The sequence below is a fragment of the Elgaria multicarinata genome, chromosome 2 (assembly GCF_023053635.1).
Source record: "Elgaria multicarinata webbii isolate HBS135686 ecotype San Diego chromosome 2, rElgMul1.1.pri, whole genome shotgun sequence".
NCBI lineage: Eukaryota > Metazoa > Chordata > Lepidosauria > Squamata > Anguidae > Elgaria > Elgaria multicarinata.
This window is the reverse complement of record NC_086172.1, coordinates 3,174,030-3,201,466: the sequence shown is the minus strand read 5'-3', so window position 1 is coordinate 3,201,466 and position 27,437 is coordinate 3,174,030. Positions and strand designations below refer to the sequence as shown.

The 27,437-nt window shown below is 42.5% G+C and overlaps 1 protein-coding gene across 2 annotated transcripts in view; it reads right to left on the bottom strand.

Moving 5' to 3' along the window:
- The window catches only part of ITGB2 (integrin subunit beta 2), an 84,876-nt gene that overhangs the window by 22,407 nt on the left and 35,032 nt on the right, over positions 1-27,437 (bottom strand). For both annotated transcript variants that reach the window (XM_063115928.1, XM_063115929.1), the window contains 6 exons: positions 26,766-26,936; positions 19,550-19,791; positions 17,496-17,651; positions 14,275-14,370; positions 13,988-14,077; positions 6,369-6,509 (listed from right to left, as the gene is read on the bottom strand). In XM_063115928.1, coding sequence (XP_062971998.1) covers positions 6,369-6,509; positions 13,988-14,077; positions 14,275-14,370; positions 17,496-17,651; positions 19,550-19,791; positions 26,766-26,936 — 896 coding nt within the window. The remainder of the gene's footprint in view (positions 1-6,368; positions 6,510-13,987; positions 14,078-14,274; positions 14,371-17,495; positions 17,652-19,549; positions 19,792-26,765; positions 26,937-27,437) is intronic.

Below are 27,437 nucleotides of genomic sequence, written 5' to 3'. Positions count from 1 at the left end.
TGCAAACCATAATAAATTCTAGTTAATCACTAAACAAATAAACTTCAACCCTTATTTTGATTTTGTGGTTTGCGAAGCAAACTGAATTTTATTTTAAATCACAATTCCTGGTTCACAAGCCTGCTGAAGTGAAACTGAAGCTCAGTTTTTATGCCTCTCAGTCACATGGGAGGAGAGCAGGGGGAGCATGCAACCCTGACACTTCGTGCAGGCTCGTTCCTGCTCATGCATTACCATTTCATGCAAACCCAGCCATTGGGTTGGTTTATACATCACAATAAGCCACCCTGAGAACAAGCCACAAGTAGTTTGGTTATTCGACTGCTAACCCACAATGGCACCAACAGACAAGCATGTGCTCCAAGCCCTGTCATGGCTTGTTTCCCATTCACCAGTGCCATCCACTCCCAGCATGGCCTTTGTGGCACAACTCGCATGCCATGAGCCTTTGCGTCTTTGCTATGTCAGCAGCCTTTTCCCCCCGATTGGTCCACTGAGGGTTCTGGCCTTTGCCAGCTCTGGAAGGAAAATCTCAGCCCTCCCTCTTGTCAGATCGCCATCTGCAAATATTTTATCAAGCAACGAACAAGGCCCCTTGTTTTTTAAGGTACGGTTTGCATTGCGATTCAGTGTGGGGTTCAGTGTGTTGCTTGCTTCACCTGACAGAGCAGTGGTTTTTGCTTACCCTGACCCCCCCCCCCCCTTCACCTTCTCCGCCCCAGCCCCATATGCTCCCTGCTTTCACTATTGCAGCTCCTTTTCCTTGTTTGGCCTCTGCTCCTCCTCTACCCGGACTATCCCCCTCGATTTGATCTGTTATCCTGATATTTAACTGCCCCCACCAATAGAATTTCCTACCTTGGTATCATTATCCTCGCCTCACCACCAAGGAACCTTTGCCCCCCCCCCCTTACTGATTCTCCACAGAGCACACTGGGTCCTTTCTTGGAGCACTTACTCATCCAACCTTCTCTCTACCTTAACATCATGATAATCATCAATAATAATAATAATAATAATAATAATAATAATAATAATAATAATAGAATCATAGAATAGCAGAGTTGGAAGGGGCCTACAAGGCCATCGAATTGAATTTTAAGATGACTTTTAATAATGTGCTGCTTTTTAATAATGGATTAGTTTTATATGTTTTAATTAATAATTATGTTTTTACAGTGTTTTGCATTTGTGTTGTACCCCGCCTCGATCCAGAGGGAGAGGCGGGTAAGAAATTATTATTACTATTACTATTATTATTATTATTATTGCTATCATGTCTCCTCTCACCCTTCTCATCTCTAGCCTAAACATGCCCAGTTCTTTCAGTCTCTCCTCATAGGGCTTTTTTTTCCAGACCCCTGATCTTTCTTGCTGCCCTCCTCTGAACCCCCTCCAGCTTGTCTGCATCCTGCTATTTTGCTATCACACTGTTGGCTCATATTCAGCTTGTGATTTACAACATTTCCAGGATCTTTCTTGCTTGTAGCATGTGCATTTGGTTTCTTTTTCCTAGGTGTAGAACTTGGCATTTATCCTTATTAAATTTCATTCTGTTGTTTTCAGCAAAGCACTCCAGCCTATCAAAATCACTTTGAAGTTTGCTTCTGTCTTCAAGGGTATTAGCTATCACACCCAATTTTGTGTCATCTGAACAAAACTGGGTGTTTTTTTTGTTAACTGCCCAGAGAGCTTCAGCTATTGGGCGGTATAAAAATGTAATAAACAAATAAATAAATCTGCAAATTTAATAAGCATTCCCTGCACCTCCTCATCCAAATCATTAATAAAGATTTTGAAGAGCACTGGGCCCAGGACTGAGCCCCGCGGTACTCCACTCGTTACCTCCCCCCAGTTTGAGGAGGTACTGTTGATAAGCACTCTTTGAGTCCAATTCTGTAACCAACTGTGGATCCACCAATTAGTTGTTCCATCTAGCCCACTTTTAGCTAGTTTGCTGATCAGAATGTCAAGTGGTACTTTGTCAAAAGCTTTGCTGAAGTGAAGTCATATGTCCACAGTATTCCCACAGTCCACAAGGGAGGTTGCTAGATCAAAGAATGAGATGAGATTAGTCTGACAGGATTTGTTCTTGACAAATTCATGCTAGCTTCTAGTAATCACTGCATTGTTTTCAACATGAGTACAGATTGACTTCTGTATAATCTGCTCCAAAATTTTCCCAGGGATGGATGTCAGACTAACTGTTCTGTATTACCCAGATTCCTCATTTTTGAACTTAGAACAACATTAGCCCTCCTCCAGTCATCCAGCACTTCACCCATCTTCCATGATTTTGCAAAGATGATTGACAGTGGTTCTGAGAGTTCTTCCACCAGCTCCTTTATTAGTCTAGGATTCAGTGCATTGGGCCCCAGAGATTTGAACTCGTTCAAAGAAATAGGTGTCCCTTGACCATTTGTTAATCCATCTCAAACTGCAATCCTGCCCCTTCAGCTTGTACTTAATTTTTGTCAGGGGGTTCATAGACCCGTTTTTTTGGAGAAGACCGTGCCAAAGTAGGAATTGAGCATTTCAGCCCTACCTTTGTTGCTTTCCTCGCAAGCCTCAGCTCATTCTCAACTTTAGCCTTCCTAATGCAATTCCTGCACTTCTGTGCCTACCTGTCTGTACTCTTCTTTTGTAGCCTGGTCTTCCTTCCACTTCCTATATGTGGCCTTTTTTGTTTTCAGGTCATCTCTAATCTTTTTGGGGAGCCACATTGATTTCTTCTGTGGTCATCTAACTTTTTTCCAGACGGAATTGTTTGTAATTGTGACTTTAAAATTTCCTTTTTAAAAAATTTGAAATAAAAAATTGAAATCCTTTAACATAATTCCCTTGTTTCGTGTGTGCCCCTTGTCAAGAATTTTAGCTTATACACTAGGCAAGTTCTAAACATGAAAATGACCCAGGGGCCATTACTCAAAAGTCCCTTGACTAATGCCCTATTCAAATAGTCAGACAGTTTGAGAATTTGGCAGGAGAATAGTTTATAGGGCAAGTGCTCTCAGCAAGTCAGGTGTTTATTTTTTTAAAAAAAGGATTTCTCTTTAAATTTCTCTTATGCAAACTCTCTTTTTCATTTAGGAAAGTTTGTGTATTTGACGGGAATAGCTTTCGGCCTAACAAAACAGGTGCAGCTCTGGAGCATGTGTAAGCAGCCCTTTGGTTTCAGATCATGACCAAAAATTGCAATATATGCTAATGTTATGTGGAGGGATGATATTGGTGCTGAAGTAATTTGATTACTTGCAGATTCCACAGTCTTCTTTTCCTTGCCCACTACAGTCAGAACTATTTGATATTTCCTCATCACACTCACAGTTTCACTGACTACGCATATACATGTTGACGGAATCTGTGAAACCAAGAAGCTGGATAGTAAACGTCCGGTTTCCAATGCACTTCTGTTGCTGTAATTTTCACTCAAATTCACTGCACAAACAAGCAATCCAAGCCTTCCATACCTTCATGAACTGTCAGCTATCATCCGTGTGGACCAGATCGTCAACAGATGGTCACCATCTCTTCTTCTATTTTCCTCTTCATCCATTTATTGAAAAGCTAACATATATGCTCCCCTTATGCTTTGGTGGTGCTTATCTTGCAAGGTGCACCTGCTCAGTTTTCTGTTTGTTCCATAGCTGAGCAGCCCTTTGAGCACTGGTTAGTAGAAGCTTGCTCTCCAGTTCCTCTTCCCCTGGCTATACGGATGCTGCTCTTGGATATTCTGCTGGCAGCTGAGGGCATTCTTTCACAAGTGCAGCTTCTGGTTCAGGCAAATCACCACCACACTCTCCTGAGAAGTGGTAAATTAGTGAAAGGTAGGATCTACAAATAGTCACCCCCAAGTCCAGGTCAAGTAGTGGTAATTCAATACCCTCATGCCCTTGAGCCAATTCTTAAGATTGATCCCAAAGACTTCCGGGGGTGCTTTGGTGTGAGTGATAGAGTAGACCACCATCTGGTCTATAACAGCGATATCATGATGCACTCGCTGCTCTTCCTCAGGTGCGTGGGCTGAGTAGGCAGGAGAATGCTACTCTTTTCAGGGCCAAAATCCATAGCTTCCCCAGGAAGTTGCAGTTCCAACCTGGGAAAGGTACACTCCACATTGGCTTCCGAATGGCACTTCCAATGTTTTAGAGAAGGCATCCCTGGATTCAGACTGTGCAGCAGATGTCCAGGGAGCTTTTCGTGGCACAGTAGGTAAGATGGTGGGGCTGCTTGTCCTGGATTTAGAAATGCAGCTTATAGGGGCAGCAGTGACTGACTTGAAGGGGGTATTGTAGTGCCAAGCAATTCAATACAGAACACTTTTGGGGTGGCCCAGAATCAGGGGGTCTGGAGACAGTTGCAGATGCGACACTATATGACTTAGGAGTACTTGAAACAGGTGGCTGTCCCATGTAGGGTTCAACCCACCCTAACCTACCTGGAGTTGGGGAGAAGGAACCATTGGCTGGAGAAAGATGCGTGAATCTCTGTGATTGTGGCAAGGAAATTCTGTTGCTAGCAGTATAAATGGCCATCACATCCCTCCTGCAAAGCAGGATAGTTAGCAGCTTGTCATAAAATGACATGGTGCATGGTTCAACCTTAGTCCACTGATGTGTGTGGTTATTTCTTTGAACTTCTTTTTCAACCTGTGCAGTAATGTAAGTAATGGCAGACTGGTAGTGGGGTGACTGGTTCCATACCTGTGTGCAGCTGATGGCCCACCTGTTCCCATGCACAGAAAATGGCATAAAGATGAAGGGTATATTAGGGCTCTATTTACTAATAAAGGAAGACACCTTATGATACATAATCATTTCGTAAAATAGGGTTGCTAAATCTTCAATTCTGTTTGCTTAGCACAGGAAAACTGGGTCTATGCAATTAGACGCCTAGGGGAGCAGAATGCCAGCTTCATTGTTCCTCCTCTGCTTCTTATTTATTTATGTATTTATTGCATTTCTATAGCCAAAGCTCTCTGGGCAGTTCACATAAACAACAACAACAACAACATACATACATGTAACCCTTTGGTCGCTAAATGAAGTTAATTGGGATCTTATGATGTCCATGGTATGAAGTCTACAGTTAACACAATGCTGATGAGAAGTGAATTCGGGGAACATAGGCAAACATTTCATCAGGTACATCTGTGCCCAGGGAACATCATCCACCTGGGCGTTATATCTAAAATGATTGACTTTGCAGTTCTATTCAATCATAAAACATATCTTTTACAGCATTTTACCATCCATAGCAACAATTATGTTATTTATGCTATCCAGTGCAAATGCCAAAAGTTCTATGTATGTAAAACAATAAGGCACCTGAAAAAATGGATAGGTGAACACCTCTGTAATATTAATTTGGTCATTTTGTTGAGTGTAAACATCTTGCAACAGAATTTAGATTTTGGGTACTGGAAAGATGGTAATATCCTGCTGAGAAAGGAAAAGGGATGTATCTTCAGATTAAACATCCTATCTCCTCAGGGACTATATGATGAATTGAGTTTCTACCACTTCTATAACAACTATGTAGTTTTCAGACATCTCCTTTCAGACTTCCCCTATGTAGTTTTCAGATATCCCTGTAGTTTTCAGTCCTGTCCAGATATCAGAGGCCTTGAGCTAATTGATGTATCTTGGGAACATCTCCAAAAATGCAACATTTGTAACAGATAGAATATAAACCACACCCTTCTGAACACTGAGTCACCTGCGAATTTTAATAGGAGATATTTACTATAAGACTTTCTACAGGCATTTTTTATAAGTAAGTATACACAGGCTTATCTGCAGTGTTCTAAATGTTTTTTATGTTAAACATTCTATGCTATTTTAGTAATGTATTGTTCTGTATTATTTTACAGCCCTCTGAAAAAGGTCTTAAAGTAAAAATAGGCCAAAACATGTTGGGCTTTTTTTTACAAATGCAATCTTTGTTTCAGCATTCTGAGCTGGTTCTGTTCTATTTGTGGCTTTTATTTATATACCACCTTTCCAGGCAGAGAAATGCAGCTTACAAGATTAAAAACAATGATGAAATATGAGTGAGATATATATAGACACACACACACACACACACACACACACACACATAAAATATATACATACACACATAAAATACAGACCAGTCATCAGTCAGCCAGCCAGCCAATCAACTAATTAATAGTAGTTTCAACTTGAAGTAGATTTAAACAACCAGGTATTAATGCCCCATTTAAATGCTGTCAGTGAGAGAGGTAGGCACACTTCCAAAGTGAGGGTATTCCGGAATGAATAAAGTACAAATGGGCCTTTTCTTTCAACATGCACACCGGCTGCAGTCAGAACAATTTTGAACAGAAACATGTAGTCATCTCCTACCTCATCATTTATCTTGACGTTGTCACATTCCCCTCTTGGTTTATCCTTTGTATGTATTTTGTTAGGGCAGAAAGAATCATATGAGATTTTGATGAAGTTTGGCAAAGGTCCATGGTCTAAAATAATTTTGGAAGACAAATTCTGCAAGGAAATGAGAATATGGTTGAAGCAAGAATTGAAGGTAGAAGCCAAGTATGCATGCAGAAAAATAAGAGAATAATGACTGCAACTTCCCTCCCCACTGCCTCAGTTACTGTGTGTGAAAAAGTGTATCCTTGAGAGAATAGGGGAGCCAGTCATGATAGGCTCATCTCCAACTGACATGGATATGAAAGCTTCCCCTTTCTTCAGAGGACTGTCAAGTCATCACCATTATACTTAGGTGAACATGCTGAAGCAGAGGTGAGCAGAGACTCAGATAGGTAATACTGAATTTCCTGCGATAAGTGAAAGAACTGAGAAGGATCTTCCAGGAGAAGAAGGAGTACATTGGGAGAACTACCCTGTCGGTGAGCTATGAAACCTTCATTATTCTGAATCAGCTAACGAAGGCCGGATCTACATGTCGTTGTGAAGTCGCTTGCGTGCGTCTCGAGTGCGCCCCGAAGCTCATCGAGACACACAGGCTTACTTTAAAATCGCAGTTTCCCGGCTTTTGAGCGCTGTTATTTACTCCATCTCAAGTCTATTTAAGGCGTTGCTTCTTCCAACGTGTGTAACAATTAGTCGCTCTTTCCTCCAGCCCACCCCCTCGCTTAGCAGCTGCCCTGGAACTTGGAGGAAAGGTCCGCTGCTGCGGCTGCGCCTGAGTCGGTCTGAGCAGCGCGCAAACTTCTGCCTGCCCGATTCCTTTGTGTGCGTGCAGGCTGCCTTGCTCTTGCGAGGACTGCCCGCAAGGCACGGCTTCTGGGGAGGAGGGGGGCTGCTCCTCCTGAGGGAGCTTATTGATAGCTTCATGCCGCCAGAGTCTGGGCAGGCTTGGAGCCGAGTTGCTATGGCAGCGAGCCGCTGCCTCCCTGCCCGCCTGCCTCGCAGGCAGCCAACCGGGCCCCTAATTCCTCCTGAATGTTGCAGTCCCATGCACGCTGACGAGGGAATAAGTCCTACTGAAATCAGTAAGGCTTGTTGTTGTTGTTGTTTATTCGTTCAGTCGCTTTCGACTGAGTAAACACGCATAAGATCGGGTTGCCCTTTTCTCGTACTACAACTCCCAGGAGTCATTGGTGCCAGGTCCTCTCATTGGCCATTTAAAGTTTAAAGACGGCCATTTAAAGACGGAAGGGACGGAAGGGACAGGATTTTCGAAGAGTGTGAACCACTCCAACGAAACCAAACGAAAGAAAAGGCGCATGAGGCAGTAAAGAAAGAGGCGCTTCATTTAGGTACGTATTTATAAACGGCGCACGCAAGTGCCTTCGTAACAACGTGTAGATCCCCCCGAAATCTAGCTAAGGGGAAATAATCAGCTTTGATTGGTTCTCTCCCGATGGCTACAGCTCTGCCTGAGCAATGCTGACTAGACCTGGAAGATATACAATACCTGACTCCACACAGCTGCACTTTTAAAAAGCCCAACCGTGAGAAGGCACAGTGTGTTGCCAGGAAACAAAGTTTGAAACTCATTTCCAAAAAAGAAGCAGTAACTAGGGAATTCATAAGTTTGGGGTAAGGGAACTCACTTGGGCCTTCAGTCTCAAGGCCCTGCCCTTCTAAACATCCAACAAATAAAAATATGGTTTGTGGGGGAGAAGGAAGCATTTGCAACTCGCCCCATAACTTCCTTATTTATTTATTTATTTATTTGGAAAACATTTCCGACTCGACTTCCGGGAAAATGGCGTTGGAGGCTGCAGTGCTGTGTGAGTCTCCGCGACTCAATAGAATTTAGTTTAGAAGTTTTACTGTTTTATTGACCTATTTTAAGCAGTTTTATTGTTTTATTGTTTTACTCTTTCACTTGTTTTTAATTGCTCTTACTGCCTCTGCATTTCCAGCTTGCAGTTTTGCAGCTCTTGACGTGCTGCCTCCTTCCTTGAACTGCAAACTGCTTTTTACCAAGAATTTAATTAACACTTGGCAGCTTTCGAGTATTAGTTGCCACTCCCTGAAAGGGGTTTTAAACTTTTTAGCAGGGTGGACTTTTTTTAGCTTGCTTACCTCTTGGTCATTTGACTGACCATGAGAAGGAAACGAGTTTTATCACCTCCACAAAATGCAAGTAACGTGCCTCGTGCCAAACAGTGCAGGCTCGACAGTTTTATTGCTCGTCAGCCTCCTCATGCCGTCTCTGCTGCTTTTCCGACAGATGAAATCACTTTGTCTAACAGATATGCTCCTCTGGCCGAGGGAGGCGAAGTTACCGGTGAGTCTATCTTAGGGGACGCTGGCATTTCTCAAACAAACCAGCCAACTGGCAAATCCACGGAAAACTCCCAAAGTGAAGCTTCTTCCTTTGAATTACTGGCTGAGCAATGTTTTCTAACAGCGAGGACACTCCAATCGATTAGTTCTAACTTAGAAACTGTGCTTAGCTCTTTAAATAAACTGTTGATGTGGCTCCCAGAAAAGCTTCTCTGCCAAGGCATCCAGGCTCAACCTCCACCACGCCCTCCCCGTTTTGATCTGGTCTTCAAACCTCACTGCAATAATGGAGGCTGTTTATCTACAGCTCCCAATAGTGGACCAGATATTGGAATAATAGAGCGAAAAAATGGTGGCCTAGTTCTTCAGCCCTGCTCGATGGTTATAGATGTACATCCCTATGGAGGACAACACCCATTTGGGGCATCAGTTCAAAGTGCTAACTTAAACCTCAAATGGCTGCTAAATATTCAGCCATCATATTTGTTGGCTGTGGAACTACTTTTCTCTTCACCTGTTTATAAGAGGTACCTATTGAAGTTTACTAAACCTACCACCCCAAATTTACTAATGAAGGAAAAACTTTTTCTGCACACTGTGGGGATCTACCCATCACGGCTTTTTAAAGATCTCCAGGTTAAACCATTAATATCCATCAAAAGCCGCTCTAATTCTACCCTCCAGCTGCAGTGTAATGCCCCCAAACTGAGTAGCAGCAAATCCATGGCTTTTTCAACTGCGGTGACTGAAGAAGTAGATTTACCACACAAAAGCTTTATACCATCCTCCTGCCTACTGTGTGAAGACCAACCTCAAAGCATTCAGCAATCTCCGAGCAGGCCCTCCGACTCCCTTATCTTGGAACAGGAACTGTCTCCTGATTCACCTCATTCGGGGGTGGAGGGCGATTTCTTTTGCGCTCAGCCCTTGGTCGAAGGGCAACATACCATCTCTACCCTGCAAGATCTGATAACTTTTGGCCAAGACACTCCTGTGAAAGTTGACAATGTTCGTCCGACGTCGTGCCTCTATCCAGGAGTGCTGCATGCATCGGTGGGGAGCAAGACGTCATCCATCCCATCCTGCCAACTGCCACAGCTGTCTGGAGGGCCACCCAATGCTAATCAAGTAGGGCCGACATCAGAGTTAATATCGCCCAATATCATCGATTCCGACCCACAGCTTCCATCGAACCACATGACAGCAAAAAGGAATGGCTGCATTCAGAGGGACATGGATGGATCACTGATCGGGATTACCCCACTGGATTGATGCCAGTGGCCCCAGGGTGATTCCTACCTCAGGATCATATCCTGGAATATTGCAGGCTGGGCAAACAAACGTTGGGATAGCTGCTTCTGTCAATATATCTCTTGCTTTGATGTGATCTTGCTTCAGGAAACTTGGGCCATGGACACTGTTGTTGTTAATGGATTTTCCTCCTACTCTTTGAATGCTCACCGGGTAAATAAGAAAGGCCGTCCAAGGGGTGGCCTTGCCATTCTGGTGTCCTCTTCACTGATAGCTAAGGTTACTGAATTAGAAAACTGTGAACAACTGGTGTTTGGAATTTGTTTGGAAATTAATGCTAGTCACTTTATTTTTGTGAATGTTTATATCCCTCCTGCTAAATCCAATGAGCAGATCAAGAAACTCTGGCATAAAGTAGAGAGCTATTTATCCACTCAAATTATTAGGTTCCCTGATGCATATCTATATATTCTGGGTGACTTTAATGCCAGGATTGGCTCCAATAACAACGATCTAGAAGCAAGATACCCTATCTTGAGTGAACTTAGGGAAAATCGAAATTTTCCACACAGAAACTCAAAAGATCAGTTTCTGAATTATGCTGGCTTTTGCCTGGCTCAACTTCAGCTCAGTCTGGATTTAATTATTTTAAATGGGGTGGACCTTTGGGAAGGCTCAGGTGAATTTACCTTCTCAAATTTATTTGGTTCAAGCACAATAGATTATGGGCTGGCATCTAGAAATGCCTTCCAGTTAGTTTATCATTTTTATATAGGTACCAGAACCTGTAGCGATCATCAGCCTTTAACCCTTACTTTATGTGCCCCAACTCCTAATTTAAGACTACCCCATACCCATTTAACTGATATCCTGTTTGAGTGCCCACACAGAATAAGGGTAAAATGGTCTGATAAATTAAGCAGTCTTCTAGAGGAAAGATTAAACTCCGATTCAATAATTCGATTAAGATCAGCAATTTTGTGCAAGGAATCGGCTGCATCCTCTATAAAAGCATATGATGATTTAATCGACTCCTTCCAAGATGCTTTAACTCATGCAGGCAGGTCAGCCCCAGACAATACTGCCCCTACGATCTATAAGGGCCCTACTTGGTTTGATAGAGAATGTTACCTGAAGAAAAATGAGTTAAGGGAGTCTTATATAACCTACAGAAAATCGGGCTACAATTATCTCCCTTCGACCTATTTTCAGCTAAAAAAGCAATATAAGTCCCTCATAGCCCAAAAAAGACGCCAAGCTGAACGAAACTCCTGGTCCCTGCTGTTAAATGCCTCCTTAAATAATGATTCAAAAATGTTTTGGCAGATTGTGTCGGGCGCCTTACGATCCAACTGCCAAGCACCCAGTTGTACAATTCCAGCTCAGGTCTGGGAGGATCATTTCAGAGCCATTTTTACCGACCCAGACACTATACAATCAGCTCAGGTTGATATGCAGGATGTCACTTTCTCTTCCCTCCCCCCCTGGAATTCAGTCTCTAAGGAGGAAGTGATTGAACTAATCCAACAACTTAAAGGGGGTAAGGCACCCGGCATAGATTTTATCCCTGCTGAATTTATTAAAATCAATCAGGATTGGTGGGCCCCTTTGTTAGCCGCTCTTTTTACCGTTATAAATCAATCTGGCAAAATCCCTGACAGTTGGAGACACGCAATTGTGGTTCCGATATACAAAAAGGGACATCCAAAGGATCCTGGGAATTTTAGACCTATCAGCCTCCTCTCAATAATAGGCAAGCTCTATGCTCGATTTCTATCTAATAGACTAACTGACATCCTCGAGGCCAATAATGTTGTCACGGAGGCCCAAGCTGCCTTTAGAAAGAATCACTCCACTTCTGATCATGGTCTGATTCTTTTTCACTTAGCCGAGAAACATCTTAAGTTTCTACGTAGCAAACTGTTTGTCGCCTTCATGGATCTGAAGTCCGCTTTCGACTCCATCCCTAGAACTAAACTATGGGAGAAATTAGATAAAATCCTGGTGGACAAAAGACTTCTTAATCTTATAATGGTTCTATACAGCGACAGCAGGATGCAAGTTAGATGTGGCACACAGGGACAGCTTTCAAAGGAAATTCCTATGTCTAGAGGAGTAAGACAGGGCTGTATCCTCGCACCTACACTATTTAACCTATACATAAATGATATTGAGGAGGCCCTGTCTGACCATGAAGGACACTTGCCCAAACTTGGCGCAAGGAAAATTCCTATTTTACTTTACGCAGACGATGCTGTTATTCTCTCCCGCTCTAGACCTGGTTTGAAACATCTTTTAATGAAATTCTCCAACTTTTGTTTGACCAACGATCTGAAAATTAATTTTGAGAAATCTAAAGTCATGGTCTTTGAAAATAGATTTTCTCAACGTAGGTGGTCCCTTGATGGGCATATCCTGGAACAGGTGAAAATTTTCTCTTACCTGGGGCTGCTATTCCATCATACCCTGTCCTGGAGTGCCCATAGATCGGCCACCCTTAATAAAGCTTCAGTCAGTTCAGCTGTAATAACACGCTTTTTCTTTACTAACTTGTTGGTTGTTTTATGATGATTTTAATTTTTGTGAACCGCCCAGAGAGCTTCGGCTATTGGGCGGTATAAAAATGTAATAAATAAATAAATAAATAAATAAAGGGGGAATGTTTATACCGTCTGCCATCAAAGTGTTTAATGCCAAGTCTGCAGCCCAGCTTTTATATGCCTCCAATATCTGGATAGGGGGATTAACATCTGAGATAGATAGGCTGCAGACAAGGTTTTTGAGGACCCTTCTTCAACTCCCAAAGTGTGTCCCTAATTCGGTACTTTTGTTGGAAACCGGGGAAAGCTCTCTTTCGCTTAGAGCTTGGTGGTCTGCCTTAAAATTTTGGATGGAAGTTAGTCTTTTTGGGAGGGGCTCAGGTCTGCTTCCCTGTCTGGCTCAGGACAACTATGTGAACAGCTGGTCCAAGCTTCTTGCCAGGAAGGCAGCTTCAATAGGTCTCTCCTCTTCCCTCCTCCTTAATCTGGGCTTGAATTTTGCTTTTAAAGCTATCAAACAAAGACTGTGGGATATAGCCTTCTGCGACTTACGTGCTCGCTCTCATGTCTCTTGCTCTCCCAGTGCATTGCACATTCATTATGTTGGGCCTCTTCAGCTGGCTGACTATCTAAAGAACTTGTCGGTCGCTAAATATCGTATTGCCTTCTCCAAGGCCAGATGCAATGTTTACTCTATTGAATTACTTCAGGGCAGATATGCTGGTATCCCTTATCAGGAACGACGGTGCCCCTGTAGGAATACGGAAGTGGAGACGATGGAGCATATCCTTCTGTCCTGTAGCTTTTATAATCAGGCCCGCCATCTTATGATTACCCCATTGTTGAGCAAACTGTCCAGAACTTCAGGCAAATTTTATGTTAAGTTTCTGTTGGAAGATAAGTCTTCAAGTGTAACTTTGGCTGTTGCTAAATTTCTTACAGTGGCGGCCAAGATTAGAGCTCTTTGTGTATTAGACTAAAGTTGATAATAGCTCTAATTGTATGATTTCATGTCTGATTCTTGTGTTTGGTTGTTTGTTGTTTGTTTGTTTTCTTTTTATGGATCTATAGATCGCAATAAAGAAAGTAAGTAAGTATTTATTTATTTATTTATTTATTTATTTATTATACTTCTTGTTTAACAAAAAATAGTTAGGAAAGCAAGACCATTTTCTCCCTCAGCTCCTACTCAAGCGGCTACTGCTTCTTTTCCTTTTCTGGGCAAACTTATAACTTTCACTCGGCTACATTGTAGAGGAGAAAGGAAGATAAACAAACAAGAAGGTGGAGTAGGGTGTTGTAGCTAACCCTTTAAAACTAATTTGGAAATCTGAGCCAAATCCCTAAAACTGTCAAGAGAGGTAAACATCCTTCTAAATATCCCTCTACATTGCAAAGGATGACTGGGTGAAAAACAACAACCCAAAACAAGACCTAAAGGATGGAGGCAATATTAATAACACTTACATTGTAAGCATCCTTGATCAGTTGGATGATATTATTTGAATTCGCCTGCAGCTCTCCTACAGCAGACTTAGGGATCATCTTGCTGAGTTTCTAGCAACAAAGAGCAAATATACTGAAACAATCATTGCCTTACATTGTTATATACGTCTATCCCACACAAGATCAAACCAGTAAATGTCAGCTCTGCTAAACTGCTCCCTGCATTATCAGTCAAGTGATAGACTCTGGCTTCTAATAATGTTTCATTTTTTTCACCACAGGCATTGTATTCTGGAAGTTTTACTTACTTGATACGTATCAACCATTTTACTGGTAACAGCAAAAATGGGCTGGATATTATTTTCTTTAAGTTTTTGCACCAATTGACCAACTGATGGATAGTCCTGTATGACAAAGGGAAAAACAATTAAGGCTCTCTCTCCATGTCTCGGTGTACATACTAATTAGGGCCGTGCACTCTATCCCAGAATTATCTGGTAACCACAAACATCCACGGAGCATTCGATGTTCCAGAGTGGAGATTGGCCACTTCCAAACTCGTCAATTAATATCAGAGCGGAAACATGCACAATCAGAACTTCTAACATCTCTGGTATTATCTGACTGTTTTTCACGCGTCAATGCTGTGTGTGTGTGTGTGTGTGTGTGTGTGTGTGTGTGTGAATTGAGTATCTCCATATTTGGAAGACACTGAGAGGGGTGAGGGGTAGCTTTGATATTGGCATCTGTGGCTAACCAATTAGGAATTGCACAGTGCTGTCTGTGACCGTGATCTCCTCCAATTGCAGTGTTTGGGGGAGTGGGAAACACTAACTGGCTGCTGATTCTGGCTGTTGTGGGGGAGCATGTTTCTGCTTGGATTCATCCACATGTGGAAGTCAATCATCCACATTTCCACACGCTCTTATTTCAGTTAAACCATTACTCCTGTTGGCTGACTGGGCTTCCAGTGCAAAGGGGGCGTCCATCCAATAGAACTGGAGGGCACCAGGTTGGAGAAGGCTGGAGTAGAAACTTCCACCACCAGCAGTGGAGCTCTGCATCAGCAAACTAAAGGACAAAAGTTCCCTCCATAAATGCACAGGGTTTGATTAGGGTGTGTGTGTGTGTGTGTGTTTGTTTAAGAGGGATAATGGTTTGAGGGGGAGGAATTAAACATTCCTAAAAAATCAAGCCATGAATGGATCTGCAACAAACTTGGCATGGCTAAAGCCCTCCTTAACAGCTATCACTGTGCCGAGTTTCATCTCTTTATCTTTTAAAAATTAGGGAGCTGTGGAACTTCCGGTGAAGAAGCGATGGTGGATTGATGCTCCATAACAAGCGGATAGGCGAAACAACCTGATTGTCGGCTGGAATGACTTCTCAGCCGAACAAAATTCCCTAGATCAAAGGGAATAGCAGGAGGAACCAAACAAACATAACTCGCTGGCTGTCTTATGCAAGGTTTTATCTTGCCAGACACAAATGTGCTGACAGAGAAACTGCAGGAGCAAAGCCGGGAGTGTGTAGTGTATGGAGATAACTTCCATGGTCGTTTTGAATAGCTTTAACCCTACGAAGTTTCAAGTTACAAAGCCCGCTGGCACTCATCACTGACGACAGCAATCTATCAAGAAATCTATCTTCGAAAGTCAGTGCTATTCACCCCAGCAAAAGAAAAGAACCACTTACAACACAAGGGTGAGACAATCTCTTTTTTTGAATTAAGAACACAAGGAGGAAAGTAAATCATCGAAAGTAGTCACAGATTAGTAGTGGTGGATTAGAAACTATCTGGTCTCTGAAGGATTAGAGAATAAAAGACAGTTCAAGTGATACTTGATACCTTTTGTTAATTCTGAAGAAGGATGCTTGGAAGGAAAAGTATATCTGGTGGCGGGGGAGGAAAAAGTCTCCCCTCTGCATTTACATTTGGCAGGCTGTGTTTATGCAGAGGATGTTCCACAGCAGCTGATAAGCAAGAAGGAGGATTAGCAAAGAGCAGGAGAATAGATATGATTAGAAAAGAGAACTAAATAATGGGGAAACATGTCAAATACCAGGGAAAATACAAGAGGCGAGAGAAAAGGAACATTAGAACTTTTGTTGGAAAAAATGGACACATCTGACAGTTTAAAGAAGATGTTTGACCAGTTAAGTAAAAAGATAGATGAACTGGGAAGTAATTTGGGGGAACAAATGGCAGACGTAAAGAAAGAGATGTCCCAAGAAATAAAAAAAATGGATAAATCTATTAAACAAATAGCAATGGACGTTAAAGAAACCAAGGACATAGTAGAAACCCAAGAGAACAAGATTATGGTTTTGAACACAGAACTAGAAAGGGGACTGGACGGTTTGGCACAAGCATAATTAAGAGAAAAAGAATATTGCCTGAGATTTAGATCCATCCCAGAGGTTGAAAATGAAGATATTAGAGAGGGGATTATTAAAAGCCTAGCAATGCTGTTGGATGAGGACAAGGAATCTATAGAAAATGGAGTTGACAGAGTTTATAGAATAAACTCTACTTATGCCAGAACAAAGAATGTACCAAGGGATGTATTGGTTCTCTTTGTGAGAAAGAAACAAGGGACCATATTCTCAAAAAACATTACTCCAACAAGATGAAGATTAACGGGAAAGAGATAATTGTGTTAAAAGAGATTCCTATCAGGATATTACAAAAGAGAAAAGACTATACATTCCTGACATTAATACTAAAACAGAAAAAGATTATTTTCAGATGGGACATTCCAGATGGTGTAATCTTTACCTTTAAAAGCCAGAAATGTAAGTTAAACTCGAAAGCAAGAGACTGGTTGGAAAAATTTAAAAAAGAACTGGAAATGACTAAATTGGATGAAGACGATTTGGTTGGCACCACAGGTGCCACGAATATGGACTAAGACCAACCAGATGATGGATTACAGACAGAAAAAATAAATATCAGACGTGGCATCTTTCAAGTGCTCTATGGTTTTACCTGTGTTTCAATCCACTATCCAACATTGTGACCATGTTCAATTGTCAGAAAATTCCTGAACCAGTAAAAGACAGCATGAACTGACAAAGCCTGTCATGCCTGTCCAGAAAAACCGCCAAGAGCAAAAAAAGAGACAATAATATATAGAATTAGATAGAGTTCTGGATTTATTTATTTATTTATTTTTATGTATTATATTTCTATACCACCCAATAGCCAAAGCTCTCTTGGTGGTTCACAAAACAAAACTTATAAAAAAACCTTATATCTATATAAGGGCAGATAAACACAAGTCTTGACCATACTTTAATTATTAGTGCATTGGGCTAGTTTTCATGTTTTTTCGTTCTTTGTCCTGAAAATGAGCTGATTCTTATTTCTAAAATAAGTATTATCTTAGAAATATAAAATAAGTATTAGGGCTTTTCCTAGCATAGCAGTAACATTGAAGGTCCAGTCCAGCTTTAGCCTGAAGCAGTGAGTTACTCATTATATAGAGTATGGCTTTTATGAGGTATACTGCTAGCTTCAAGAACTTACATATTCATTGCTTCTTTTATACATATTTTCCTCCAGGTAGCATTTCCCGTCATATGGCGTTAAGATGGCTCCAAGCTTACCATCCCCAGCAAAATGGAAACCATCATCTGTAGTATATACCAGTAGGCGAGTCACATTCTTCCAGCCAATCTTATTCTGTGGTGTGTTTTAAAAAAGAAGAAGAATGAACAGTTTTTAAATCAGTAAAACTAATACATAAAACCAGGGGGAAATTAGCTTTAGCAGGTGCCTATCAAGCCTGTCCTTAGAAATCTCCAGGTAAGGATATTCTAAAAAAATTCTAACTAGTTTGTTCTCCTGCTTATTAAGAAGGAAGTTCTTAATAAAACCATCATAAAACTACTACTGATGTGTGTGATGCTACAAGCCAAAAAAATTGTCCCTGTTTAGATCATTTCAGATAGCAGCTTTGGCAGATGGCTGGAGGTTCTATAAAGAATAGTACCTAAGAGATCAGAAATTCAGCACTATTCATTGTCCTAGATCAGGGGTCCCCAACTGTTTGGGGCCAGTGGGTACATCTAGAATTTTAAAGTGTGACGTGACTACCAGGTAATTTTTTAAGAAATAAACAGAGGTAGGAGGCTTTACAGGCACCAAAGAAAGCATCTGAGGTCCCCCTGGTCCCCATGTGCCATGTTGGAAACCCCAGTCCTAGATCCTGTAAAACGAGCTACCCAGCTAGCTATTTTGCGCTAGTAATCTTTATGCTATTACAATGCACTCTATGTGGGTCTACTTTTGAAAAATGTCTGGAAACCTTTACAGTAGGGATGGGTGTTTGTGTAGGGTGACCATATGGAAAGGAGGACAGGGCTCCTATATCTTTAACAGTTGCATAGAAAAGGAAATTTCAGCAGGTGTCATTTGTATATATGGAGCACCTGGTGAAATTCCCTCTTCATCACTACAGTTAAAGCTGCAGGAGCTATACTAGAGTGACCTGATTTAAAAGAGGGCAGGGCACCTGCAGCTTTAACTGGTGTGATGAAGAGGGAATTTCACCAGGTTCTCCATATATACAAATGACACCTGCTGAAATTCCCTTTTCAATTCAACTGTTAAAGATACAGGAGCCCTGTCCTCCTTTTCATATGGTCACCCTATGTTTGTGGATTTCTTTGATTTGCATTCTAACATACACTGACCTAATTTGCATTTCCTGAAGTAATATGCAAACCAAAACACAATTATCCTTCGGATTTCACACTTCTCTGAATATTGTGATGCAGTTCTCCAATAAAAAGAAAAAGTGCACAAAAAGAAATATATCAGGGAAATAGCACAAAAAAAGTCATATATTGGGGGAAAGCACTTGCAAAAATGTATATATTAAGGTCGAAATGCATATAAAAATATGTAAGAATATTCACACACACAAAAACGTGCAGGAAATGCATATGAATTTACAGCCACAATTTAAAGTATGGAATAAGCCCTAAATCAGGGGTGGGCAACATTTTTTGCCTCAAGGACCGCAGGCCCAGGGGCCACATACAATTGTGCAGATATATGTGTGCATGTGTGTTTACACACACATACACACACCCCTCCTCAGTCCACATCTCAATAGGCAAGGATGGGGAGATTGACAGCTCCCCTCCATGCTTGGCAGAAATAGGATTGCTGGGACAGAGGGAGGATAAAGCCTCTCTCACCTTCAATTATTTTCTCTGAGCTCACTTTTCCAACAGTACCATTGACCATTTGGAGATCGAAAAGTTAAAGCCTCTCCCACCTGTCAGTGACCCTGATTTGGACGGCTGTTTCACCCCCATCACCCCCACCATTAGTTGCGGAGAAACAGCGATCTTGGCTGCATCAGGATCCCTGAGGGTGGGGAGGCTAAAGCTTCTCCACATGCCCCAGCACCGTGATTGGAATCCGTGTCTCATGCTTTCTAAGACTATTTGGGGGAACTACCTTCTATTCTGGATTGTAATATTTGGTCTAACTAATTCAACTTCCCCACTCCCCAAAAGCACTCCATCATGGGGCCCATTACACCATATGGCAGTTGCCACAAATCTTACCCCACAGACAGCAGCTTGCATCATGGCATCTAGTCCTCCCTCTGGTGCATCAAGATTCCCTGAGATATCCTGCTTCCCCACTTCTTCTTTAAACCTCTTTACGTCATCTGTGAGGCTGAGCACATGTCTGAAAGCGAATGGTGGTTGGCACTTGCTCTCCTTGCTCGGACAGGGGTTCTGCAACTTCTCTGGGTGAGTGTTAACAAAGGGCAACACAGTCTTATCCACAAAGGCACCAAACCCTATAGGAACACAGAAGTGCTATTGAAAATAAATGTCTTAAAACTGGTTAATGTCACATAAAACAGAGGAATATAAGTAGAAGAAGCTGGAATTTGTAAAGGAATATCACTTGAGAACTGAACATAAGAGGGTAGATATATATTTATTCATTTTTATCTCACACTTCCACTTAAACGACTGCTCTATTTTACTACTTTTGTTGTAATGTTTTAAAGGTATTTATGATTTAATATAGTTTTTCTATTGGTTTTATACAGTATTGTCCATGCTTTTATGTAAAGCACTTGAAGATCCTGAGCTGTCAAGCAGCTAAAATAAAGATATCCCCCAAGAAAAAGCTATATCCTTTCCCTGCACGATGTCTGTCCTTCAAAGGAGAGGTGATGTCAAGTTCCCCCTTCCTTCTGAAGTACTATCACCATCCCATGTTCCAGTTTACTGCTGCATCATGTAAACTGTTATTTATCTGTAACCCCTGTTTGATTATGGTTGTTTTTTGTGTTATTATTTTTGTCCTTTATTGTACTCTGTTTTGGGATTATTTTATAATGAAAAATAAATTTCCTCCATACCCCCTCAAATTTATCTTCACTTTGTTGTCCTCAAACTTTCCTCAATTTTTGCACCAGCTTTTTTAGAAGGGCAATCTGCCAAACCCTTTGATACCAATTATCAATATGAAGCCTCAGTCCAGAATAAAATCTCCCTCATCCATGATCTGATTGTGGATGAGGGGGCTGACCTGGTATGCATCACTGAGTCGAGTGCTGGTCTGGAGTGTTTGTACTGTGTGTTGGGTACTTGAGACAGATTAGGGATTCTGCTGCTGTACCGTCCACCCCGCTGCCCAACAGTCTCCCTGCCTGTGCTGATGGAGGTTGTCTCAGATCTGGTGTTGAGGACCCCCAGGATGGTGGTTCTGGGGGATCTCAACTTCCATGCTGAGGCTGCTGTATCCGGAGCGGCTCAGGACTTCATGGCTGCCATGACAACCATGGGGCTGTCTCAACATATCATCGGCCCAACACATGCAAAGGGACACACGCTTGATCTGGTTTTCTCGACTGGGCAGGAGGATGGTGATCTGGAAGTGGGGGAACTAACATCTACCCCCTTGTCATGGTCAGATCACTTCCTACTGAGGTTTAGACTCTCGGCGGCCTTTCCCCTCTGCAAGGGTGGGGTGCCTATTAAAATGGTCCGCCCCCAGAGGCTAATGAACTCCGATGGATTCCAGAGGGCTCTGGGGGACTTTCCTGCTGGTATGGCTGGTGCTCCTGTCGAAGCCCAGGTCGCTCTGTGGAATGCAGAGATGACTCGGGCGGTTGACACAATCGCGCCCAAGCGCCCTCTCCCTCTGAGCAGAGCCCGGTCAGCTCCTTGGTATACACCTGAGCTGAGGGCAATGAAGCAAGAGGGGAGACGGCTAGAACGCAGGTGGAGGAAAACTCGTGCTGAGTCTGATCGAACACGGGCTAGAGCTCACTATCGAGCCTATTCTGTGGCGGTGAGGGTGGCAAAGAGACAGTTCTTTTCCACCAGCATTGCATCTTCTCAGTGTCATCCGGCGGAGCTTTTCCGTGTGGTTCGTGGCCTGTTACACTCTGGGCCAGGGCGAGAGATGGTGGAACCCTCGGTAGCACGCTGTGACGAGTTTACACGGCACTTTGAAGACAAAGTCGCTCAGATTCGTTATGAATTGGACACCACACTTAATGCAGCACCACTAGTAGAGGCGTTCAGAGCGCCGTCCGGCTCAGTTTTATTGGATGAGTTTCAGTTATTGAGGCCCGAGGATGTGGACAAGGTGCTTGGCCAAGTCCGGTCGACCACCTGTGTGCTTGACCCTTACCCCTCATGGCTCATTACATCAAATAAGGAGGGGATCGCCGGCTGGGTCCAGGAGGTTGTAAATGCCTCCTTCAGAGAGGGAGTGGTAATTAGACCATTCCTGAAGAAGCCTAATCTGGACCCAGAGGAGGTTAACAACTACAGGCCGGTGGCTAATATCCCTTTCCTGGGCAAGGTGCTTGAGTGGGTGGTTGCAGGACAACTCCAGGCACTCTTGAATGAAACGGATTATCTAGATTCATTTCAATCGGGTTTCAGGCCTGGTTTTGGAACGGAAACTGCCTTGGTCACCCTGTGGGATGACCTCTGTCGGGAGAGAGACAGGGGGAGTGCGACCCTGTTGGTTCTCCTAGACCTCTCAGCGGCCTTCGATACCATCGACCATGGTATCCTTCTGGATAGGTTGTCTGAGCTGGGAGTTGGAGGTACTGCGTTGCAGTGGTTCTGCTCCTACTTGGATGGCCGATTCCAGAAGGTGGTGCTGGGGATTATTGCTCTGTGCCGTGGCTCCTAAGCCATGGGGTTCCGCAGGGCTCTATTTTATCCCCTATGCTGTTTAACATATACATGAAGCCGCTGGGGGAGGTTATCCGGAGATGTGGACTGAGGTGTCATCAATATGCGGATGATACCCAGCTCTACCTTTCCTTTTCATCAAACCCAGGTGAGGCAGTGACTGTTCTGAACCAGTGCCTGGGAACGGTAATGGACTGGATGAGGGCTAACAAACTGAGACTCAATCCAGACAAGACGGAGGTACTGTTAGCGGGTGGTTCATTTGTCTGGCGAGGTGATGTTTGCCCTGTCCTGGACAGGGTTGCACTCTCCCTAAAGGATCGGGTCCGTAGTTTGGGGGTGCTCTTGGATCCAGAACTGTCACTTGAGGCACAGGTGAACTCAGTGGCAAAGAGCACCTTTTATCAGCTTAGGCTGATATACCAACTGCGCCCTTATCTGGACAGAGATAGCCTAGCTACAGTTATCCATGCTCTGATAACCTCTCGTTTGGATTACTGCAATGCGTTATATGTGGGGCTGCCTTTGAAAACGGTCCGGAAGCTTCAGCTGGTACAAAACAGGGCAGTCCGTTTACTAACAGGGACTGGCTGGCGAGATCACATTACACCAGTCCTTTAATATATATCATATATATATTACCTCAGTCTTGCCTCAGACCACTGTGACAATTAGTCAGGAGAAGCGTCAGAGAAATCCTCTTAGAGGTAAGTCTGGAGGCAGCCCTCACAAACCCAGGAGCCGCTATGTGAGAAAGACCCAGAATCATCATGAGTGGGCAACCTGGGGCCCTCCAGAGGATGCTGGATTTCAACTCCCATCATCCCTCACCATTGGCTAGGCTAGCTGGGGATGATGGAAGCTGCAGTCCCAAAACATCTGGAGAGTCACACATTCTCCTTTCCTGCCATAGATCATCATGTTCAGAGCAATAAAGCTTTATCTCTTGGTGTCTCTCTGTCAGGGATGAGCATGGACAATTCAGAAGAGATCTGGAGCAGAGAATACCAGTACGAACCAAAGCTGCTCTCTTATATAAACATTGTGCGAGTTGGAGAGCTAAGAATGTCCCTCTGAGAAGGCTCCCCCGCCCCCGTGATGAGGATATTACTTGTTATTTTTTTACCTAGTACAACCAAAGTACATAGCCCTTTACAGAGTAACGTGAGCAGAAGAGACAGGTTGGGACGTACAATTTAAATTGTGAGTGTGTAAGAAAATATTGAAAGAGAGAAGGGAAAGGAAGAAAGGTGAATATATATATGCAAGTCCAATTAGACATCTTTTGATTTCGTTTTGGTGGGAGAAGAAGACTGTGGCCCTGTTCAGAAGACATCTTAAATCATGGCTTTAACCACGATGAATAAGGCAAAAAGCCTTATTCACCATGGTTAAAGCTGTGGTTTAAGGTGTCTTCTGAACAGGGCCAAAGAGATGTTCATTGTCTATTTTTAGGTATTTGGAAAGATCTTCAGAGAAGAGCAGCGAAGGTCTTTTCTAAATGTGGCTCTGCTCGCCATGTACCATCCCCTGCTAAGGGTGTGTGAAGCTGGGATCCTCCTTGTCTACTCCCTCCTGGGCAGTGGAGAACAGCTGCTGGGGAACGAGGTGAGCTGCAGGGTTTGGCTTGCTTGGGCAGGGAGGGGGCAGGCCTCAACGCAGGGCTCCCCAACCCCTTTGGGTCACTGGGCACAGCTGGGAGTTTGAAAGTGTTGTGGGTGCTCTCACAACATGGCCACCCTGGTGTTGTTTACTGATCATCAAATGGTTAAAATGTGGGGCTGCCTTTGAAAACGGTCCGGAAGCTTCAGCTGGTACAAAATAGGGCAGCCCATTTACTAACAGGGACTGGCCAGCGAGATCACATTACGCCAGTCCTTTTCCAGCTTCATTGGCTGCCAGTCCAGGTCCAGGCCCAATTCAAAGTGCTGGTATTGACATTTAAAGCCCTAAACGGTTTGGGGCCAGGTTATTTGAAGGAACGCCTCCTCCCATATGTACCTACCTGGACCTTAAGATCATCTACAGGGGCCCTTCTCTGTGAGCCCCTGCCAAAGGAAGTGAGGCAGGTGGCTACTAGGAGGAGGGCTTTCTCCGCTGTGGCACCCCGGTTGTGGAATGAGCTCCCCAGAGAGGTCCGCCTGGCGCCTACACTGTATTCCTTTCGTCGCCAGCTGAAGACCTTTTTATTCACTCAGTATTTTAACACTTAATTTTAACTTAAATTTAAATTTTACTGTTTTAACTCTGTATTGTAATTTTATATCAATTTTGCTGCGTGGTTTTATCCTGGTTGTGCTTTTTATACTGTATTTTGTATTTGTGCTTTTAACCTGTTGGTTGTTTTATCATGGTTTTAATTTTTGTGAACCACCCAGAGAGCTTCGGCTATTGGGCGGTATAAAAATGTAATAAATAAATAAATAAATAATAAAGCCTTTTGCCATCCTTCCAATGTTTAGCTATCAACCATCTAGCCGCCAATAATAGGTGGCTTATTAATTCCTTATTTAAGAGCTTGATATCAAGTCCCTTATATAAATTTAACAGAGCATAATAATAATAATAATAATAATAATTTATTTCTTACCCACCTCTCCAATTGGATCGAGGCGGGGAACAACAGCAAGCATAAAATACATATAATACTGATTAAAAACATAGCATACACTGTTAAAAACATCCTAAAAGTATCCTAAATGAGAAGATGGATGGACCCATTGTCCGGTTATCAAACTAATCTCCTGGAACACTTTTTTTCCAAAAAACACTTGCCTTAGGGCAAGATCACCACATATGAAAGTATGCCCCCTACTCCAGAACATCCCCTCCAACACACTGGGGATGACCCTGGACTCATTATGGATATTCTTCTGGGCGTCAAATATCATCTGTGGGTCAGTTTTAGCATTAATTCAATATTTTTACTTGATATTGTTTTAAATAAATCTCTGTCCCACAAATCATTCCAATCTTTTTCTTCAATTTGGATTCCTAAATCCGTCTCCCAGACCATCCTAAGTGAATCATTTGTACCAGCTTCTTGACTTACTATCCACTTATAAAGATTGGAACTCAAACCTTTTGTTATTCCATTATATTCCACTACCCTACGTTCAAACTCTGTTAAATTTCTAATGGCCGCTGATTTTCTTTCTGGCTTTGAGAGAAAGGCATGTGCCTGTGAAATTTTAACCATTGTCCCTTCTCTTGACCAAATTTTTCTGTCAGTTGTTTCAGTTTAATCAGTTGCCCATTTTTAAAGAAGTCCATAAGGCGGTATAATCCTTTGGATTTCCACATAACCATTTCCCTTTTTGTTGGGTGATAAACTAATGGAGATAATGGTGAGAGCCCTGGTAGTAATGTTTCCATCCTCGCTTTCCACACTTTCTGTGTAGTTAATGTGAATGGGTTCTGCACCAATTCAGTTCGTCTAAACTTGTGTTTCAAATATGGCCAAATATTAATAGGAGCTCCTTCACAGCTTGTTTTTTCTATCTGCACCCACTGCTTAGAAGTGTCTTGTTCTATCAGGGGGATTATATGTTTAAGTTGATTAGCCTCGTAGCTCATCAAATCCGGACTTCTCCTGTTGTTTATATAAGAGTGGTTTACGTATCCTAAAAAAAATTGTGCCAAATATGACTGTTTCTGCCACTGTTGTAATTGGTTCTTTGGAATCCAAACTGGCAAAGTTTGGAACAAAAATAGAAGTTTTGGGAGTGATATCATTTTGATCGCTATTAACTGATCTGAGATATCTAATTGCTGCCTTTTCCATCTCCTTATTTCAGAACTAATAATCTTCCATACTTTCTTGTAGTTTACTTCATATAATTTATTTAAATTTTTAATAATTTGGAGCCCTAAGTACCTAAAACTAACATGGCAGAGTGGTACCCCCATCCTTTCAGCAAGCAATTTTTGTGTAAGTGGGTGAAGGTTAACACACATTATCTCACATTTGTCATACACTGAACTGAAGTTCTCTAAATCTTTTTTCAAATACGGTGCTGAACTAAGTGGTTGATCTGTAGTCAAAACCACGTCATCAGCATAAAACCCCAAGAGATGCACCTCATTTTCTATTTTGACACCTTGGGTTATCCTGAAGGTTTTGTGCTAAGGGTTCTAATGCTAGGGTGAATAATAATGGTTGAGAGAGGGCAACCTTGTTTTGTGCCTTGGTTCTGAGGGAAATCATGCCCAAACTGCTATTTGTATCAGAAGAAATGCCTCCATTCGTGCCAACAGAGACTTCCCTCCAATGCGAATAGCAGCTTAGGAGGAAAGATTTTCTTTGGGTTCACAAATGAGGCAGAAAGGGATAAACTCTGCCTCCTAATCCTTCCGGTCCTTGTGCTGTTTAGGCTTTCTTGGGGCTATTTAAATAAAAAAAAATGTGCATATTAATCGCATCCACACAACTAACATTGTTCCTAGCTTGGTCCTTTGTCTTCCTCTTATACTGTATAAAAAGATTCATAATCAGACCGATTGATACGATGTTCATTGCAAGAAGACTGCTAATTTAATTAATCTGTTTTTGCTATGCAAGAATGTTATATGTTCTACCTAGTTTACCTTGTTTGAAATTACATACCTATCCGAGCATTTTTGGTAATATCATTGAGAGCTTTAAGAAGGTCTCCTCCTAGCTTCTTTACAATTTGAAGATCATCTTCCATAGAGTATGAGAGGTCCATCAAGTAGTAAAGATCTATTGGATAATCCTGATCACGGCGGAATGTCACATTAAAAATAGCAGGTTGATCTGTCAATGAAAGGGAAGAGAATAAGCATTTGCCCTAATTGTACCTCATCTCACAAAGCTAGAGAACCTTCTCCATAGGTAGCATACAATTTCCTTCTTCAGTGTGGAACTTGCAGTTGCCAAGGTGCCCATGAAGAATTCCCATTTATTTATCTGATTTATGCCCCATCTGTTCATAAAATGTTACTCATGCCACTTGTGACAATCCTACAGTTTCTAAGACTTCTAAATATATTTTATTAGGCAGCTGGGCATGCTGTAAAGCAAAGTACTGGCTGAGGCTCCAACCACCTACTACCTTCATTTCCCCAGATTCATAGAATCATAGAATAGTAGAGTTGGATGGGGCCTATAAAGCCATCGAGTCCAACCCTGTGCTCATTGCAGGAATCCACCTTAAAGCATCCCTGACAGATGGCTGGACTCCGTGTTAATTAAAATGGATTCTCTTGAATTGGCATAATGTTTACATTGGATATCCCCAAACCTCCATCAAATCAC